Source organism: Enoplosus armatus, chromosome 19, assembly GCF_043641665.1.
Source record: "Enoplosus armatus isolate fEnoArm2 chromosome 19, fEnoArm2.hap1, whole genome shotgun sequence".
NCBI lineage: Eukaryota > Metazoa > Chordata > Actinopteri > Centrarchiformes > Enoplosidae > Enoplosus > Enoplosus armatus.
This window is the reverse complement of record NC_092198.1, coordinates 20,933,795-20,948,297: the sequence shown is the minus strand read 5'-3', so window position 1 is coordinate 20,948,297 and position 14,503 is coordinate 20,933,795. Positions and strand designations below refer to the sequence as shown.

At 43.4% G+C, this 14,503-nt stretch overlaps 1 protein-coding gene across 1 annotated transcript; it reads right to left on the bottom strand.

Annotated features, from left to right (window-relative positions):
* Positions 1 to 406: 406 nt before the first annotated feature.
* mcm9 (minichromosome maintenance 9 homologous recombination repair factor) lies at positions 407 to 14,301 on the bottom strand. Its single transcript, XM_070926339.1, has 14 exons — positions 14,140 to 14,301; positions 12,210 to 12,375; positions 11,275 to 11,381; positions 10,398 to 10,601; positions 10,190 to 10,271; positions 9,812 to 10,012; positions 9,595 to 9,720; positions 8,685 to 8,804; positions 8,354 to 8,528; positions 7,039 to 7,241; positions 5,883 to 6,086; positions 4,160 to 4,242; positions 2,702 to 2,847; positions 407 to 2,483 (listed from the first exon to the last, which is right to left on the bottom strand). Exons 1-14 carry the CDS (start codon positions 14,299 to 14,301, stop codon positions 551 to 553), a joined length of 3,912 nt encoding a protein of 1,303 aa, XP_070782440.1. The 3' UTR covers positions 407 to 550.
* Between the last annotated feature and the right edge of the window lie 202 nt (positions 14,302 to 14,503).

Below are 14,503 nucleotides of genomic sequence, written 5' to 3'. Positions count from 1 at the left end.
TTAGGAAAATGTTTGCTGAGGCAATAAATCAAGTGAAAAGTAGGGTAATTTTCTCATAAGACTTCTATACAATCTGCCTTCTTTTTGCCCCCTGCTGGCCATTAGAAAGAATGCAGGTTTAAGGCAGTTCGGTATTGGCTTCAATGGGTACTGACAAAATAAGAACAAATTGTGGATACGAACAAAAATAAGAGAAAATGTATTTGTATATTGCTTCCTGCACGAGGCCCAATGTGTAGTTAATAAGCTAAAGAATGTATGGACCCAGGAATTTTCTCTTTATGACAAAACATTGATACGTTTTTTTGGCCGAAATATAAAGTTGCTTGTCATGTTGCCACCGTTTCCCTAAGCTCCGGCTGCCTGTAGCTGAGGTCCACAGAAAAAAAAAAGCAATTCCAAGATGAACACTTGAACCTAACATTTATTTTAAAATCGCTATAGGTAACTAAATCATACATCAGGCCCCACAGAAACTTGTTAATGTGAAGTACCATTATTGTGCTACTCTTCTTTATCCACATACACATTGTGACAGTACCCTATGATTTCAGTTCTTGGCTTTCTTTGAAAACTCTTGGTCCCAGTCAGTGTCAAAAACATCATTACTTGAGTCAACCGAGCCAAACAGAGACAGTCCTGAGAACAGACCCTTGGAACCTCCAGCAATACTTGGTGGAGGGCCCAGCTCAAAACACTTTCTCTTCTTCAGATTGACAGCGCTTTGAAAGTCAACAGGACCTTCGCTCAACAGTTCTACACTGTTACTATGGTTCGCAGCATGAGCAGGCTCAGTCTGCTTTGCCTTGCACTTGGTCATCGTTTTAGTTGGTGACTCCGTCCCTTGTTCATGTTCCTGTCCTGGTGTGAGCTCTGAGGCTGGGGGGTGTAATATGTCCTTTACTTTGACCGTGGTGAATACAGTTTTGATCTTCTTTCCGGGGGCACTGTGTTCGGGGGAAATTATTGTGTCCTTGTCTTTAGAAATCGCTCTCGAGCTTTCAGCGCCGTCTCTTTTAGGTGGTCTTTTTTCCACTCCAGTAGGAGCATTTGTTTCCACTTTCGTTTGAGCTGCGGTCGACGGCTCCGTTGTGCGGGTGAATGAGAATCTTGTAAGTTTAGCTAGGGTTGAGGAGGCCACAGTGGACTTGTGTGTGGTGTGGTCCGATTTGGATAGCGCTGGATCATCGATGCAAGGGCTTGGTTTTAAAGATGGGGTACATGTAAAGCTATCTGTTTTAGTCTCTGTATCACCACTTCCCTTTATTCTATCTATGGTTTTTCCTTGTGCCAATTCGTCAAAGGAAAAAACATCCTTATCCAGTTCTTTAGATGTAAAACCGGCTTCAGACCTACTCTCAGTGACGCAGCTCACCCGATTTCTCCTGCCTCCACCTTCGGAAAGATGTTGGTACTGGTTCAGTCTTTTCTTTCCATTTTTCTTCTCTGTGTCTGTAAGTGGGTCTCCACTTGAGCCGTCATGACTAACTGGCTTCTGTTTGCTTATTCTGTTTTCTTTGTAGGGGTGGAGATCTCCACTGCCTGGGTTACGTTCCGCTTGGAATCCTGCGATGACATCTGAGCTGGCAGCGAGGACGGAAGGTCTCATCTTCCTTGGTTTGTGTATAAAGGCTGACAACCTTGCATGGATTTCTTTTTCTTTACTCATTTCGGTGTCAGCTGTCATCTTTTCCCTTAGCACAGCACTGATGCTCTTAGTCCCAGTCTGGTCCCTCTTGTCATCCTTCTCAAATCTACTTTCTGTACCAGAGGACAGGTTCTCCGGAACTAGGCGATTCGAGGGGCAATTCTTCCCTGATGACAGTGTACTGCTAGTGTGGCGTTCTGCAGTCCTATCTAAAACGTCAGACACATTCTTACTTGCGCCATCTCCAGACACCACCCTCTCTCCATGTCCTCCTCCTCCCTCTTTGTCACACTGCTGAGGATTCAGCTCCAACTCCCAGAGTCTTCTGTCTCTCAGATTCTTAGAGACTTTCTGAAACACATACCCTGGAGACTCTGGATGTTTCTTATCTTCCTGTCTCTCCTCTTGGGTTATAGAGCCATTTTCTGTCATGTTTACATTCGTCTTACTTTTTCTGTTTTCTTCTTCTGAAGCAGAGGTCAGTGTTCCATGGGGATTTGAAACCACATCATGGTTTACTGTTGAGCCACCGTTAGTAGGGATGTCCTTCTCGGTTTGACAGTTTGGCTGTTTGGTTCCTGTGGACATTTCTGAGCAGCTGGGTTTTCGATTTGGGTTTTGAGTTGATGCAAGTATGGGCGAGGTCATACTATCTACCAGTGATGGAGTGATGGAGTGGAACCAGTCCAAGCCACTCTCCGCCGTGACATCACCCTTGCAGTTACCGGTGATGTCATGGTGGTGTGTTTTGTTGGAGTTTGTGTCTCTGAGTTGATGCTGGTGATTATAAGTTGGTGGGTCAAATTGAGAGGCATCTGAGGCGTTGCTCTTTAGCCTAGTGAACAAAGAAAATGCAGATGAACCCGTTGGCGTGATGTTAAAAACTACAGCAACCCTGATCTACATACAATTCTGTGCCAAAGAACTCTGTGCTCACCCAAAAACAACTTAAAAACACATTTAACATTACAAAGCCCCTGTGCACGTACGGAAATGGTTTTCTCAGTTTGCTGTGGAAGTATTAAGTATAGAAAATACAGACTACACACTCACCTGTCCAGTCTGTCCACCTCCTTCTGAAGGAGCAGCGGCAGGTTCAGTCCTTCCAGCAGTATCCGACACTGAGTTCGATATTGCTGAGCAGGGTCAGCAGGGAATGAGGTAAGCAATGCATTCACATTTCCCAGCAGAGCACCACCCTAAAAGGAGGAGTGCACCGTATAGTTACAGACTGCCGCAGGACCACAGGCTACAGTGATATGGAGGAAAAACAGGGACATGGGCCAAGAGCAAGATGTATGAATATAAAGGGTCACTAGTGTGTAGATGTCAAAATGTATCACGATAATCAGCCGAACATAAATCAATTCAATACTTCTTGTTGTTGTCGCCAGTCGTTGGCAAGGCGAGCCAGATTATTAGACTGGGTAAAGGTTTTTGGTTTGGTTGCAGCTCCCCAGCAGGGTCGCCACAGCAAGCACGCAGTATCCTCCAACCATGCTCCAATCTCCAAATCCATGATGCACTGAACTTTCCTCCTCTCCCTCTCCATCTTTACACATTCATGTCGCTCCAATGCATGTTACTAACTTTATATCTTCCCCGGAGCTTCTTTGTGCTTTCTCGTCTCGCAGGTTCCTCTGGATTGTGGTCCTGGTACGCCTGGCTGCTGCTGCTGCCATGGGCCCGCTTGACTCTCATTGCTACACTTATTATTATTAGTCATAGTTCTGTTACTATTAAAAGTTGTTATTGCTGTTATTAATCATATCTCAGTTGTTATTACAGCTGTAACTACTATTATCAGTCATATTTCCATTATTATTATATGCTATATATCTCTGCCTGTCTGTGTCTCTACGTCTCTCTCTCTCTGTTCGTCTGTCCTCTCTCTCTTTCTCTCTTAAATAAATGTGAATATATTTTAAAAAGAACAGATGAAAATGATGAACAATAAGTCCTGCAATGTAAAACGTTCACAGCCATGAAAGCTAATATTGCATCTGCTATAATAAGATGTGGTGTTTCCCATATTTGTTTAAGTAGCCATTGCCATCTTGTTAACCTGTTCATGAACAACTGCTGCTGAAGGTTGTTGTGGATGTTGAGCTGTCACTTTCTGTGCCGACACACGGAAGGAAACCTCCTGGTCCCGTCTCAACCGATTTTTGACACCAAAACAATAGCACGTGGTGTGTTTCGCTATCTCAATCCACCCTTGCTGTGCGATTTTTTAGGAAAGTGGTCGTGTGACCGATTAGTTCCTATGATGCGACTGATACCAGTATATCAACGTTTATTTATTATACAGCATATATTGTTTCTATTGTCCAGCTACTTGTCATTGTCTAACAAAAACTGAAAATTGTTCCATAATGGACAAAATACATCACTGACATAGCAAAAGTCCAACAGTTCCAAATATTAAGAGACAAACAGTAAGGCAAGGGTGAACTCACATTAGTGATCATTATTCTTGAAGCAAAGTATGTAATCTTGCTTTCATCCTACCTGCATGGAGCACTCCATGACAGAGACAGCCATGACAGCATCCTCTATGGTCGCCATCTCTCTGTACATGAGCCTGGCATGGCCTGTAAGGTTAAAATAATTCAGTGAACGCTAAGAGGTCTGCTGTGGTTTCAGCTATTTATGCACATTCAAATGGATTTGCATTTTGTTTGCCATTACATTTAAAGTTCATCTGACAAGAAAACTGCCACTTGGGAGAAGATTATTTTTTCCAGTAAGACAATGAGCCTGAGCATAAAGTCAGCTACACAGGAAATGGCTTCAAAACCACAATGTTAAAGAGGACCTATTGTGCTTTTCCTTATTTTCTGTCATATATAATGTTACAATGTTGGATATTCATACTAGGCGTTGCCAAATAATGAGGTAAACGTATGTAAAAGTAATCCCTGTGAGCCAACAGCTCAGGCTTCAGACTGCTCTGAACGCTCCGTTTCAGTTTTTTCAACCGCCGTGTCTATCTGATGTCAGACAGGCACGGATGTCCTTATATGGTATCTCTGCTCCAGGCACAGACCAGATGTTTATGTTTATGTCAACGTTGCTCAGTAATGTTAGGTTTACAGTTTGCCTTTGGAAATTCTTCCAAAGACTTCTGGAACTTGGCCAGCCAATCACAAGAAAGTGGGCTTTTAGGGAGGGGGGGGGGCCTTAAAGAGACAGGAGCTCAAACGAATTGTTTCAGAGGATGAACTTATGAAGGGCCAGTAGAAGATAAATCAGGACTTTTTTTTTGAACTGTGAATCATGCAAAGCTACTCTAGTGGAATCACAAAATGAAAATATAGAAGTATGAGTAGTACTATTATGAGTATAATAGGTCCTGGAGTGGTCCAGATCTCAATCCAACTCACAAATATGTGGTTGGACTTGGAAAAAAAAAGGCTGTTCACTCACCACCCAGTGCAGCCTGACAGAGCTTGAGTAGCTCTGTGAAGTATTTAGTGTTTTATGTGTGTAATTCATTTAGTCACTTGCAGAGATGAATATTAAATAATATTAAGCATAACAGAGAGAAATGTTGCGGATCACAAGTTTCTTTCAAAGAAAAAAAAAGCATTGTGTGTGTGTGTGTGTGTGAGGAAGATAAATGATGAAGTTATAGGAAATAGCTATTTACAAGAGTTTCAGTGCAATTTCTTGTTTTGTCTGGTGGTTTTTTAATTGTAACTCTTAGGAGCTACACATGCCACATATCTGGTATCAAATTAAAGAGGAAGTTGTGGTTTTTTCTTTTGATAAATGAAAACAACTTGTGATTGTCAATTTCTTAATGTTTTTGAGATAAAGCTAGTTTGTTAAGTTGGATTAAGTAGGAAAATGCCCATTTAAGTGAGGGTTCTCAGCGAACTGCAGCAGCATTTTAGAATTCTACTGGGGTCTAGAGGGACTCATTTCCTTCCCCTTTTCCTCTCCACTGTGGTTTGGCAACAGAAACATATATCTGGACTGCTGAGTGAAAACCCAAAGAGAGCCAGAATAAGTTGAACTTTGCTTTGACATACAGGGTCCAGGTCAGGGACTTGACACCAGATGTCAACATGCATGAACAGATGCTTGGGTCGAGGCCAAAACTGTTAGTGGTGTAAGTCTTCTTATAAACTTTAGACAAAAAAAAACGTCAAATCATTTCCAACCATTTTAGTTTGAGGAAGATTTTGTAGTTAAATTAAGTGTCAAAGAGTCAAAATTCCTCCCTCACCTTCAGCCAGCCTGCTCAGACTCTCCAGCATGCGAATGGTGGTGCGGGCGGCGTTGCGGCCGCCGCTCTGCCTCTGCAGCTGGTAGTAACGTGTCAAGATGCTGTCGGCCTCTGCGGACACCTGCGGCTGCAGGCGCCTAATCGCGCTGAAGTAAGCCTTCATTTTCTCCATGGACCACAGGCTGGAAGACTCAGCGGGCAGTCCTGAGAGCAGAGCAAGAGGAGTGATGGGACAAAATGGAGACTGCCATGATTATCACAGCGGTAGCATCATTACTGGTGCTACCATATTAAGTATTTACCTTCACCAAAACAATATTGATCATGAGTCCTTATTGGTGGTGTAGTGGTGCCTGGAGAGGTGGGTATAGGTCTAGCAAATGATAAGCGGCCCATGTGTACATGCATGTAAAACTGCTCCTGCATATCTAGTTTACCCAAGAAGGGGCCAGCAAATCTCTCCTTGCAAGTAGTCTACGGGGCAGTGGTTTCTTTTGTAAACGGCCTCTTGGAACAGCTGCTTTGCAACAGATAGTGTAGGCCACCATTATAAAATGAACATTTTTGCCAAGGGGCAGTTATGCAAATATTACTGGTCCTATACAGGCCGAATGCATGAATTTAAGCAATGTCAAAGCAGGAAATAACACATTGGACGATGGCACTGTGCATCTACAGGTCTAATATTTAGCTTGTTAACATCTACCATTTGAATCACAGATATCAAATACATCACGTATCTTATGAGCACCATTTGCAAGGTCCTGTTATTAAACAGTGCTCGCCGTCTTCATTCCGAAAGAGAGCTTTATTTTATTGCATTATTGAGGTAAACCAACAGGGCAGGTAGGCTGCAGGTGATATTTTTTTTTTCCCCCGGGTATACGCAATGCTGACTGAAAAAAAAGGTAGGTATACGCCGAATACATGCAATACACCCTGCACTAAACTGATCCTTATCCTTCAGTTTCTTGCAATTTTCAACACATCCATGTTCATAGGTATGTAGAAATATTATTTATTCACTGATATACTAATAGTTACAAATATTCTGATTTCTACCCGGAATGAAGTTGTATAAAATCTTCACTATGCAACTGACATACATCATTCATTTTAGCTTTTCATTTTCCAAATTCAAACGCACATCCTGTACCTCTGTCCTCCAGAATAAAAGAGGAGATGACGCGGTCCCACTCTGCGTTTCTGGTGTCCAGCAGAACCAGAACCAGGTCGAAACGGCTCAGCAGAGGGCTGGCCAGGGCCACGTTCACGGACAGCGGCTCGCTGGGATCGTACTGGCCTTTGGGGTTGGTGGCTGCCAAGATGGTGGTTCGAGTGTTCAGCTTACACACCATACTGCAGGGAGGAGAGAGAGAGAGAGAGAGAGAGAGAACGTAGGGGAGTGTCCATTTGAACCTCACTAGCACCCTGGAGTTAGCATTTAGCTCAAAAGCGATGCCGTGGCTCACAGAGATGCTAGCTTGGCTGTAGACTCTCCACTACAAGTGTGCCACAAACAGAGGACGACAATCCGCTCAAAGACGTGCACCCAAATGGCAAAAGGCACTCTTGCACAGTTGCATGTCACCAGTGAGGGAAACATCTTTACTGTTCCTTTGCTCACAAAGCAGCATATACATTGCTATTCACTAATCAAAGAAAGGTCCACCAGGCACGACACATACGATTAGTTATCAAGGAATACATTATTCATCCCTCCCATTAAGTAATTCACGTAAGAAGATACTCGCAAGGGACTCCAGGCCTCAGCGACCTATGGCGTTTTTTTGGCAACCCATCAACCTCCTTGTTGCGTACAATTTTTCATGCAAAATGCACAGCGACCTGAAGTCCAAGAAGCAACCTCCACCAGCATAGCGAATGTTCCACATGCAGTGGAGCTGGTTATCTGCATGAGTACGGGTTTTTGCATTTAAGATAGACTTTATTAATCCCACAGCGGGGAAATTTACAAGTCACAGCAGCAAAGACAGAAAGGTGCAGAAACACACAGCAGACAAGCACTGTGTCAATAATAATTAGAAGTATTTTTAAAAAAAGAAAAAACAATAAAAAACACACTTAAGAGACTAAAAACAGATCGAAACTTACGGAGCTGCTGTAACAGGCTGCCACCAGCGCGGCTGCTTCTCTCTGACATTCTTCACTGCAAATCTTACACAGGCCTTCCACGAATTTAGCTAATTCTCCCTTGGCCCGTCGGTACAAACGCAAAATGCAGCAGTTGCATTCCTTTTGGGTGACCACCCTGTTAGCGCTCACCATGTGATGCCATATTTTTGCCCTCTCTAATCTGGTGAGGGGCAGTAAGCACCACTACTATTTTCAAAGACCTTTGTATGCCTTATTACGGCCAAACCCCATTAAAAACTAGACGCGTAGCGGCGTTCTTTGGCCTAGACCAGATTCCTTTGAGCGCGTGGACGTGCGTGCGTGGCATGCCCTACCCAGCTTTGGCCACACTAATGGACTGTTGCTCCATCGCTTCATGGATGCTGATGCGGTCGTGTTCCTTGATGCTGTTGAATTCGTCGATGCAGCACAAACCGCCATCTGACAGGACCAGGGCTCCGGCCTCCAGATGCCAGTCGCCTCCATCTTTCACCGCCGCGACTGTCAGCCCTTCAACAAATGACGTCACGTGTCGATGAATTCAGTTACTTTCCAGTAATACACAAAACTGATTGGATGTGTTTATATGTGACATGTATAATAGCTCTTAAAAGACATATAAATGGCTGATGTGAGGCACTGAAAACACACTCCTTTGGGCTCTACCTGCACTTGTCGATCCAATTCCAGCCGTAAGTACGGAGCGAGGCATGATCTTAGCGGCATACTTCAGGAACTGGGACTTTCCCGTGCCAGGGTCACCGACCAGCAACATATGACACTCACCTAGAGAGGACAACATTAGCTCCACAGTGAGAAGACCAGTTGGTTAAGTGACAATTTGCCGATTTACAACGAGACCAACGTGAAAACTGCCGATACTCCCACATTCCAGGACGTGGGCAGATGCAGACTCAGTTCATCAAGAACTCATACACCAAAGAAACTAACTTTGTAATGCAAAAATCTAATTGATATGTGATGCTTAATTTCTCCTTCATGAAGAATGTTAATTTGTCTTTCGTGGTATTCATGATTTTAATTATTAATTGTTCATCACCGTACTCTTGGTATTGATTCATGGTTGCATTTATTCATTTATTTGTATGTATAAGTAGTTGCAGTTGTGTATTTATAAAAGAACCTGATCGTGCGGTTTGTGTGTATGAGGTATTACGGCCACTGTACACGAGTCAAGAACTCCGTAGCAACCTTTTAGACTGAGACTGAATTAATACATTTGCTATCATTTTCCCTTTTTAGGGTGGCGCCACGTATTCAAATATAAATATTGATTATTATTACAAAGTTGAGGGTCATCCCTCCACTTCATATTGGACTAATTTGTGTTTAGGCCATGACTTTTAGTGTTGCCTTAAATATGAAACCTAATATTCCTCCATCCTCCAGGACTGCCGGTACTGGGACAATATATTGCATAATAAAGTTGTAAACCCTAAGAAGTGTGCTGAGATGTATTTAAAAAAAAGTAAAAGTTCTTTTTAATTATTACAAAGTGGCAAAAAAAAAAAAATACACTGAGATTGAAACACATAAAAAAAACCAAAAGAGATACCCCTGATCTTGGTCCCAGAAGAGTCTATTCTCTGCACTCCGCCAGCCAATACCATGGCCACCGCCAGTTTAATCACATACATGCCAAATACCTGTGGGCACAGGCTCAACAAGATCTGGTTCCTACCTACAGAGAGAGAGAGGGGGGGGGGGGATAACATTAAAAAAAAAAAAAAACAACAACAACAAACATAATTATGAGACTAATTCTTTTATACCAGCTATGGGATCATGTTTGTAGCTGTTCCAGAAGTCTTCGAACTCCCTCTGAACATCCTTCATGAGCAGAGCGGCGGCAGCCTGCTGGTTGTTCACTTCTATGTTGTTGGCTTTGAGGACCAGCTCCACATCACAGCGAGTGCCGTCATAAAAGGGCCTCCAGCGTTGGCGCATCACCCCATAGACGGTCACGTCATCTCCTAGGAGCCCCCCCAACCGCCCACACACACACAGTCCAACATTACTGAGAGCTACAGCAAGTACACATTGTATACCGCCACCGTCAGGGGAAAATGAATGCTGTGGTTTCTCATTTCAGCTGGCAGCATGCGTTGACAAGCAAGTGTTGTCTTGTCAAATCTATTTACGGTTCTTACCAGATTTACAACTGTCAACCAGGTCATCCTCCAGAACCACCACCATAGAACGAGGAATACTGCCCACTGACAGTCTCTGCACCTGTGGTTGGGGGTGGGGGGGCAAAAGTACAGTCTATATTTTAGACACTCTGCAAATCAACTTTTTTTTTTTTTTATCTGAAGAAAGCATGGCACAGTTTATCACGCGCCATAACAATTGCCCTACTTGTTCCTGTATCTTGAGCTCCTGGTAGTCCCTGCAGGCAGCCAGCTCAGATCCAGACAGGCAGCTGAATTTGTATGAGTTACATCCGTCGGGGTTAGGACAGGCCTCCGGTTGGGCAAAGGCATAGAACTGGTCAAAATCAGCCCGCACCGTGAAGACGTGCCGACACTTTGCGCACATATAATCCCGCTCGTATTCCAGAACCTGCCACGGGAGGCGGGGAAGGCGCCGGTTGTGATTACAACTCAAAACAAAAAAAAATGAAGACATGGTAACACTAACATGTAACCACACATTTGGAGTTGAGGGTACAGCCCTCCTCCGAAGCCCAAAAAGTTGAGCTTGAGCTGTTCATTCTTTTCCTTAGCACCCTGTTAACTACTAGTGCTTTATTGAGGATGAGCTCTTAACAAGAAATTGATAGCGATTCTCCAGTGAAAAAGCTCAAAAAGTACAGTACAGACAGTATTGTATACCTTTTACCTTTTCATCATTTCTAATTCCCCCATGGGTGTAACTGCAAATTAACTGCGTCAATTCCAGTCATCACAACCTAACTAACCCCACTGAATGTACCTTACTCCCTTCACATTCACTGTCTTTCTATCCAAGCGTTGATCAGGTTGCTGCTGCCAGTCCTGTCTTTCTACATAGAGTTTGCCCTAACAGAATAGTTTCATTTCATTATAATTATAATTATAATTCCTATTTAGTTTAGACAAAAAAAGGTTAAGAGGTGTGTGCTCAATTGTAAGCGTGTTAAAAAAATGTTTTATGTCTGTGACATATTCTAAAGATACGGACATTGAAACTGTAAAAGGTGTACATGTTTGTGTGTTACATGTTACTGAAAACTGAACATTTGCCACGCCGCTACCTTGGTAACACTGGTGCGTATGACAGTACCGGTGACAGACAAAAAGTGCCCTACATCTCTGGACCTGGGAATGGTGTCTCTGGTCAGCTCTGGACACACTGGCAGACCTAGGCACACATATGAGAGTCAATACACAACAAAAGAATGAAGGACTGATCCATTCAACAGGCAAATCAGCAGTAAAAACATTAACGTGCATCCAAACGGGGGCAATATTTACAATGTCACTCAAAACAAGACGACCAGCTATGTGCTGGAAGCCCGCCAGGGTGCGTAGCCTAGTGGTTAAGATGCCTAAGCCCATAAACGCTGCTTCAGTGTGACAAAGACAATAGCCATGGTTTAAAACACTGCTGCCAAATAGCAATTTAGCCCTTTTGTGTTGTGCTCTGGCCTGCAAACGCAAGACTTTTCCGGTCCACTTCCTGCCCTTCAGACCCAGAAAAAAAGGTCCCTTCACAGCAAACATCTGCAGCAGATGCAGCCCACCCTGCGTAGACATCTACATCATTCCCAGGGTTTGATTTCTTAACAATATCCACGTTCTCATTTAAAAATTAGCATTTTTTTTTCCAATGCAGGGATGAGTTTATGTTTAGTGAACCTTGGAATGTCTTGATCCAACTTGTTGCGAATAACCTGTACCTTTTCAGGCTTAAAAGGGCATTTCTTTCTGGGATACTGTCACAACTTGCCTTACACAATCCTGCACAGATTTAATAAAAAATAAAAAAAACACTCCCTGTTTTAATAGACCCTAACCCTAAATCCAGTAAAACCAACAGCTAAACCAGCACATCATTTCGTTTAGCAGGCAAACAAAATATACTACTGATATTTAAGGGCAGAAGAGAGGAAGAAAGTTCATGTGAGTGAGTAGTACCAAATCCTCCCAATGCAAGCTCTAAGCAAACATTCCCAGTTGGAGGTCTAACCAGTAATGCGGGCATGAAGAATGTGTCTCATTCTCTGCTCTTTTGTTCTTTGCCCCCCAAAGTGCTTGGGAGACGGATCCTCGGACAACTCCATGGCTGTTCGGCGCAACACTTCGTCAAAGATAGCGAGGACTTCATTGGGATAGGCGTTGAAATAGTCCCCAACCTGTGGACACAGATAGCAGCGATGCCATGTAATCACTAAAAAAAATGACATTATCGGTAAAGGAAAAATATTCTTACTTCTGTTTATTCTGAATACAGTGCATCCGGAAAGTATTCACGGCGCTTCACTTTTTCCACATTTTGTTATGTTACACCCTTATTCCAAAATGGATTAAATTAATTTTTTTCCTCAAAATTCTACACACAACACCCCATAATGACAATGTGAAAAAAGTTTTTTTGAAATTTTTGCAAATTTATTAAAAATAAAAAACTAAGAAATCACATGTACACAAGTATTCACAGCCTTTGCCATGAAGCTCAAAATTGAGCTCAGGTGCATCCTGTTTCCACTGATCATCCTTGAGATGTTTCTGCAGCTTAATTGGAGTCCACCTGTGGTAAATTCAGTTGATTGGACATGATTTGGAAAGGCACACACCTGTCTATATAAGGTCCCACAGTTGACAGTGCATGTCAGAGCACAAACCAAGCATGAAGTCAAAGGAATTGTCTGTAGACCTCCGAGACAGGATTGTCTCGAGGCACAAATCTGGGGAAGGTTACAGAAAAATTTCTGCTGCTTTGAAGGTTCCAATGAGCACAGTGGCCTCCATCATCCGTAAGTGGAAGAAGTTCGGAACCACCAGGACTCTTCCTAGAGCTGGCCGGCCATCTAAACTGAGTAATCGGGTGAGAAGGGCCTTAGTCAGGCAGGTGACCAAGAACCCGATGGTCACTCTGTCAGAGCTCCAGAGTTCCTCTGTGGAGAGAGGAGAACCTTCCAGAAGGACAACCATCTCTGCAGCAATCCACCAATCAGGCCTGTATGGTAGAGTGGCCAGACGGAAGCCACTCCTTAGTAAAAGGCACATAGCAGCCCGCCTGGAGTTTGCCAAAAGGCACCTGAAGGACTCTCAGACCATGAGAAACAAAATTCTCTGGTCTGATGAGACAAAGATTGAACTCTTTGGTGTGAATGCCAGGCGTCACGTTTGGAGGAAACCAGGCACCGCTCATCACCAGGCCAATACCATCCCTACAGTGAAGCATGGTGGTGGCAGCATCATGCTGTGGGGATGTTTTTCAGCGGCAGGAACTGGGAGACTAGTCAGGATAGAGGGAAAGATGAATGCAGCAAAGTACAGAGACATCCTGGATGAAAACCTGCTCCAGAGCGCTCTTGACCTCAGACTGGGGCGACGGTTTATCTTTCAGCAGGACAACGACCCTAAGCACACAGCCAAGATATCAAAGGAGTGGCTTCAGGACAACTCTGTGAATGTCCTTGAGTGGCCCAGCCAGAGCCCAGACTTGAATCCGATTGAACATCTCTGGAGAGATCTGAAAATGGCTGTGCACCGACGCTTCCCATCCAACCTGATGGAGCTTGAGAGGTGCTGCAAAGAGGAATGGGTGAAACTGCCCAAAGATAGGTGTGCCAAGCTTGTGGCATCATATTCAAAAAGACTTGAGGCTGTAATTGCTGCCAAAGGTGCATCAACAAAGTATTGAGCAAAGGCTGTGAATACTTATGTACATGTGATTTCTCAGGTTTTTTATTTTTAATAAATTTGCAAAAATCTCAAACTTTTTTCACGTTGTCATTATGGGGTGTTGTGTGTAGAATTCTGAGGAAAAAAATTAATTTAATCCATTTTGGTATAAGGCTGCAACATAACAAAATGTGGAAAAAGTGAAGCGCTGTCAATACTTTCCGGATGCAATGTACAGTAGATTGTGTTTTGTATTGTGTTGACTTTACCTCCATATTGGCCTCAAACAATGTCATGGCATTGACAACAACGGGGTGATGGGTCTCTTCATTGGTATCCGAGATAAGCTGGAGAATGTCCCCATGATGTTCTGTCAGGTAAACTTCAAACACCCGGCCAATCAGGGCCTCCTGTTCTGGGCTTATCAACATAGTGAGGTGAGGTGATGGGATCTGAACCCCTAGAAGACATCAAATCAAATTTGAGGTGATAAGAAATAATAAATAATAAAAAGGCAAGTGATGTAGCCATGTTAATCTGTACTATAAATTACTGTAGTTGTTGCCTCATTATCTGGTAATGGTATGATATCTGTGTTTCAATAGAGCCGCTGTTACGGTTTAACTGGCGACT

Bases quoted from the DNA above. Each gene is read 5' to 3' on its own strand.
- mcm9 (XM_070926339.1), bottom strand. From the start codon at position 14,301: ATGTTGATAAGCCCAGAACAGGAGGCCCTGATTGGCCGGGTGTTTGAA. The intron at 8,529-8,684 runs GTAGAGCCCAAA...CATTTGTTGAAG, and splicing joins AATTGGATCGACAAGTGCAG to GGCTGACAGTCGCGGCGGTG. The intron at 2,484-2,701 runs GTGAGTGTGTAG...TTTGTTCACTAG, and splicing joins GAGGTGGACAGACTGGACAG to GCTAAAGAGCAACGCCTCAG.